At 45.2% G+C, this 6,547-nt stretch overlaps 1 protein-coding gene across 1 annotated transcript; it reads right to left on the bottom strand.

The window, feature by feature from the left end:
• Nucleotides 1-1,867: 1,867 nt before the first annotated feature.
• LOC141105204 (C3a anaphylatoxin chemotactic receptor-like) lies at nt 1,868-2,797 on the bottom strand. The gene has a single exon (XM_073595092.1). The coding sequence runs from the start codon at nt 2,786-2,788 to the stop codon at nt 1,868-1,870; it is 921 nt and encodes a 306-aa protein (XP_073451193.1). The 5' UTR covers nt 2,789-2,797.
• Nucleotides 2,798-6,547: the final 3,750 nt, after the last annotated feature.

Here is a 6,547-nt window from a genome sequence, read left to right as displayed (position 1 = left end):
CTATAATTTACTATTTGCCAAAACACTAAATTCTATTTAATTAAAATTCCCCGTATTTATTTATTATCATTAAGATTCCATACCACACTCACAACAATATATATTATATATTAAAAAAAAAATAAAAAAAAAAAAAATATATATATATATATATATATATATATATATATATATATATATATATATATATATATATACAGAATCTCACAAAAGTATGTACATCCCTCACATTTGTGTAAATCTTTTCTTCTATCTTTTCATGTGACGACACTGAAGAAACTACATTTTGCTACAATGTAAAGTAGTGAGTGTACAGCTTGACAATGTAAATTTGCTGTCCCCTCAAAATAACTCAACACACAGCCATTAATGTCTAAACCGCTGGCAACAAAAGTGAGTACACTCCTAAGTGAAAATGTCCAAATTGGGCCAAAAGTGTCACTATTTTGAGTGGCCACCATTATTTTCCAGCACTGCCTTAACCCTCTTGGGCATGGAGGTCACCAGAGCTTCACAGGTTGCCACTGGAGTCCTCTTCCCCTCCTCCATGACGACATCATGGAGCCGGTGGATGTTAGAGACCTTGCGCTCCTCCACCTTCCCTTTGAGGATGTCCCACAGATGATCAGTAGGGTTTAGGTCTGGAGACATGCTTGGCCAGTCCATCTCCTTTACCCTCAGCTTCTTTAGCAAGGCAGTGGTGGTCTTGGAGGTGTGTTTGGGGTCGTTATCATGTTGGAATACTGCCCTGCGGCCCAGTCTCCAAAGGGAGGGGATCATGCTCTGCTTCAGTATATCACAGTACATGTTGGCATTCATGGTTCCCTCAATGATCTGTAGCTCCCCAGTGCCAGCAGCACTCATGCAGCCCCAGACCATGACACTCCCACCACCATGCTTGACTGTAGACAAGACACACTTGTCTTTGTACTCCTCACCTGGTTGCCGCCACACACGCTTGTCACCATCTGAACCAAATAAGTTTATCTTGGTCTCATCAGACCACAGGACATGGTTCCAGTAATCCATGTCCTTAGTCTGCTTGTCTTCAGCAAACTGCGGGCTTTCTTGTGCATCATCTTTAGAAGAGGCTTCCTTCTGGGACGACCGCCATGCAGACCAATTTGATGCAGTGTGTGGCATATGGTCTGAGCACTGACAGGCTGACCCCCCACCCTTACAACCTCTGCAGCAATGCTGACAGCACTCATATGTCTATTGCCCAAAGACAACCTCTGGATATGACGCTGAGCACGTGACCTCAACTTCGTTGGTGGACCATGGCGAGGCCTGTTCTGAGTGGAACCTGTCCTGTTATACCGCTGTATGGTCTTGGCCACCGTGCTGCAGCTCTGTTTCATGGTCTTGGCAATCTTCTTATAGCCTAGGCCATCTTTATGTAGAGCAACATTTTTTTTTTCAGCTCCTTAGAGAGTTCTTTGCCATGAGGTGCCATGTTGAACTTCCAGTGACCAGTATGAGAGAGTGAGAGCGATAACACCAAATTTAACACACCTGCTCCCCATTCACACCTGAGACCTTGTAACACTAACGAGTCACATGACACCGGGGAGGGAAAATGGCTAATTGGGCGCAATTTGGACCTTTTCACTTAGGGGTGTACTCACTTTTGTTGCCAGCGGTTTAGACATTAATGGCTGTGTGTTGAGTTATTTTGAGGAGAAAGAAAATTTACACTGTTATACAAGCTGTACACTCACTACTTTACATTGTTGACAAGTGTCATTTCTTCAGTGTTGTCACATGAAAAGATAGAAGAAAAGATTTACACAAATGTGAGCCCTCTTCAAGCAGCCAGCATTGATAGACCTTTAGAACACCCCAGCACACCTTGTCATTTCATACATTATATAGGGAGGCTTTCTTCTGCGGTGCGCTGGTCCTCATTGCTTGGTGGGGATAATAAGTTTTCCCTAAATATATTTTGCATGAGCTCTCCAATAGACTGTCTCAACTTCTGCTTCATATCTTTCCCCATGAAGACGTAGAGTATTGGGTTGACGCAACTATTGAACATGGCCAGAGACTGCAAGACAAGGTCCAGGATGTGCATTACCCGATTGTCATTGTATGGATGGATTACTCCGATGATGTGGTAGGGGGCCCAGGTGATGAAAAACACGACAATTATACTTATTGACATCTTGATGGTTTTTCTACCTACTTCAGAAAATCTGATATTTTGTGCTTTACAAGCCAGATGAATGTAACAGATACCAATGATAATAAGTGGGATCAGAAATCCAAACATTGCACATATAAGATGGAAGGGCCGTGTCATGTGAAGTTCTGAATAACAGAAGGTCTTGTTACCAGAGGGGTGATATTTTCTGTAGATGACCTCAGGCAGACACATCGCGAAGGACAACGTCCAAATAGCCAAGCATATCATCCACGCCATTTTGATTCTTCGGTGATTTCGGGCCCACACAGGATGGACAACCAGAATCCATCGGTCAACGCTGATAGCCACCAGGGTGAAGACACTGGTATACATGTTAAAGAAGAGGACGAAGGGTAAAATCTTGCAGAGGGCATATAACCAGTCTGGGTAGAAGTACTGCGCTATAATGAATGGTAGACACAAGCAGCACATGATATCGGCCAGAGCAAGGTTCCCAAACCAAACAGTGGTCACGGTCCGCTTCAGCTTAACGCCAGTAATCCAAAGCACCAGAGCATTGCCGGGGACACCCACAAGAGCGGTGAAAGATAAAATCAGAATTGTGAACATGTGCTCAGGGTTGTAATATATGGGTGGTTCCATTTCACTGCTGACATTGAACTCCTTGCTTACCTATAAAGACATCAAGAGTTACTTCATCTGTCTGATTATAATTAAATTCCATATTATTGTAAGGGAAATAATGTAACTTCTAGTAATAAAAAATTGATATATACAGTGGGGACAATAATGATTAGATCCTCTGCAGATTGTGTAAGTTTGCCCACTTACAAATGTAGCACTGACCCCCTAAGGAGCTGCTTATAATTGATTGGGCCTGCACTCTGCCTATCAACCCCAGAAAATGGCTCCATCCCCTTGGCACAACTGTATAGCAATGTTAGTGTAAGACTCAATGATAAAAAAGACACAGTAATAACACACTGTACTGGATATTTACTGTCACCTTGGTCCTCGTCACTCCACCAGCTGATTGTAATAGATAGAGTCTCACACAAGTTGTAAATTAACCACATAAACAGTTTACTGAAGAAACTTGTGTAGCGCTGGTATTTTTGCCTTCTAATGCCATGTAATGCTATAAACAATGGACAATGCTATAAATTGGTATTTGGCTCCCTCTAGTGGTATAAACATGAAAGAGACTTTGTTTATTTTTCATTTGAAGAGCATAGGGAAAGCCTTACAGGAAGTGACTTAGTTACTTTGTGGAAGGACTCACCTACCCACAATGCTCACTCACCTACCCATGAACACCGACTGACTGAACTGCATGCTGGGCAGGATATAAAAGGGTTAGCACGGCCATTTTCTTTCTCTTCTGGACGTGTGACCTGCCTGCAAGGATCTGTGAGGAGGTGTTCCGGAGAGCGCTGCCTGCATCGTGTGGAGCGGAGCAAACATCCGACTCTGCCTTACCCCAGTGTGCTGGAGAAACAGTGTAATCAGATCGGAAAGGATCCAGGGACACCTGACGGAGCCATTCGGGGGTCCTGGTCATTTTGCGGAGTGGAGCGGAGCAGCGTGACGGGGCTGGCTGGCAGCAGGACTGAGACAACCGGAGCGGAGGTTTCCAACTTTCCAGACCTGGTGTGGTGAGAGGGCTGTCGTCCAAAGCTTTTTTTATGCACTTTACACACTTAGACTCTTACCACAGCATTGCTGAGACCTGCAGTTCCGCAGAGGGGTCTCACTCAAGTAGACTGAGTTCAAGCAGGCCTCAAGCCTCTATTTCACTTAGAACTGACACTGTGCGGGTCAGAGACAATTATACCGGAGGCAGTTATAAGTGTGTTACACAACAAGAACAGTTTTCAATCATCAGTTTATATTACTTTGCTTGTTAAACCCTTGGATTACAAACACTGCAGTATATTAGCTAGCAGAAGACAGAAGACCAAAGACTACATCTTTCACTGAGAGGCCTTCCCACTCCAACCTCAAAGCACACACCAAACCCGCAGAAAAATATTAAGCACTATGCAGCTGTGAAATACAATACATTTGTCCATATAATGTACTCAAGGGCTCCCCCTAGATTGCAGTACACCGTTCAGCTCTGTGAACCTGAAGTTGTGATGATGTATAGGAGATGACAAAGTCTCTTTTCTTCTTCCTCTTCAGCTAGCTTAATTAGATTATACAGCAGTGTTTGTAAATCCGGGTAAGGAAACAAGTAGGTAGTAAATTAATAATAGAACTGATGTGCTGGTAACTGAAAGTTTGCACATAGAATACACTTGTAGAGCTTCTTCTTTAATAAAGGTTGCAACTCAATATTAACTTTGCAGTACAGAGAAAACAACCTTGAAGTTGTACTGTACACAGTCTATGTCTGAATGAACTCAGTCCTGTGGGACTACAGATCCCAGCAATAGTCTGGAACTAGTTTAAATAATAACAGTGCACTGTATTTATCTGGGCAAGTGCCCGCTCACCAGCACAGGTCCGGATGCTTTCAAGGCTCTTCTCCTGATGACTCAGTCCATTCCAAGCCGGTGCCGTCACACTGCGATGCTCCCACTGATGGCTGATGTAACTGTAATGCAGGAAATCTTTAGAAGTCTTGGATCTTCCGGTCCATTCGCACACTGATCCAGCTGACTGTGCTCCGGGGCTCCTCAGAGGCCAAACGATTCCGCGCCTTCCAAGCTGCAGTCTGTCGGCCACACACTGACTTCCCTGCAGGCAGGCTTTGAATGCCGTCCCCAGAGGCATGCCACGCCTGCCTCCCCAGCAGGCTTTTCGGTGACTTGGTCTTGTGGGCAGGTGAACTGAGCATTGTGGGTAAGTAGTTCACAGACTGAGTTTTAGCACATGAGTCACTTCTTCCTTCACTAAATCTCCCACAATGCTTTGTATCATGGCTTAACTACTTACCAACTGCCCCATAGCCGAATGACGGCTACAGGGCGGTTGCATAACTCTGGGAGGGCGTACAGTGCTGTCCTCCCAGAATCCCACTCTCATGTGCCCCCTGGGGTGCGCACCTGCGAACATCCGTGACCGCCGGATCCAGAGGACCTGGCGCATCACGGTAATTGGCCGCTGATAGCGGCCGTTTACCACGTGATCGCTCCGTCAAATGACGGAGAGATCACTTGTAAACTAATTCCTCTATCCCCTCCGTGTACCGATCGGTACAGTGTGAGAGGAGAGGGGGAGAGATCAGATGGCAGCAGCGCCGTGGGCTGGATCTGTAGTGCCCACAGCGCTGCTCTGTGACAATTGCAGTCATATCCAGCCATCCATTCATCCATGCTCAGCCATCCCTGAATGCTCAGCCATACTCCGTAATACCCTGCAATACTCTGCAATACCCTGCAATACCCTGCAATACTCTGCAATACTCTGCAATACCCTGCAATACCCTGCAATACTCTGCAACACTCTGCAATACTCTGCAATACTCAGCAATGCCCTGCAATAATCTACAATACTCTGCAATACCCCGCAATGCTCTGCAATACTCTGCAATACCCTGCAATACCCAGCAATACTCTGCAATACTCTGCAATACCCTGCAATGCTCTGCAATACTCTGCAATACCCCGCAATACTCTGCAATACCCTGCAATACCCTGCAATACTCTGCAATACCCTGTAATACTCTGCAATGCTCAGCAATACTCTGCAATACCCAGCAATATCCCGCAATTCTCTGCAATACTCTGCAATACCCTGCAATACTCTGCAATACTCTGCAATACCCCACAATGCTCTGCAAATGTCTGCAATACCCTGCAATACCCCGCAATACCCTGCAATACTCTGCAATACCCTGCAATACCCTGCAATACTCTGCAATACCCTGCAATAACCTGCCATACCCTGCAATACTCTGCCATACCCTGCAATACTCTGCAATACCCCACAATACCCTGCCATACTATGCAATACTCTGCAATACCCTGCAATACCCTGCAATACTCTGCCATACCCTGCCATACTCTGCCATACCCTGCCATACTCTGCAATACCCTGCAATACTCCACCATACCCTGCCATACCCTGCAATACCCTGCAATACCCTGCAATACTCTGCAATACCCTGCAATACTCTGCAATACCCTGCAATAACCTGCAATACTCTGAAATACCCTGCAATACCCTGCAATACTCTGCAATACCCTGCAATACTCTGCAATACCCTGTAATACTCTGCAACACTCTGCAATACTCTGCAATACTCAGCAATACCCTGCAATAATCTACAATACTCTGCAATACTCTGCAATACCCCGCAATGCTCTGCAATACCGTGCAATACCCCACAATACTATGCAGTATTCTGCAATACCCCGCAATGCTCTGCAATACTCTGCAATACTCTGCAATACT

Source organism: Aquarana catesbeiana, linkage group LG08, assembly GCF_042186555.1.
Source record: "Aquarana catesbeiana isolate 2022-GZ linkage group LG08, ASM4218655v1, whole genome shotgun sequence".
Lineage (NCBI taxonomy): Eukaryota > Metazoa > Chordata > Amphibia > Anura > Ranidae > Aquarana > Aquarana catesbeiana.
The sequence above is the reverse complement of the archived record's forward strand: the minus strand, read 5'-3'. Positions and strand labels throughout refer to the sequence as shown.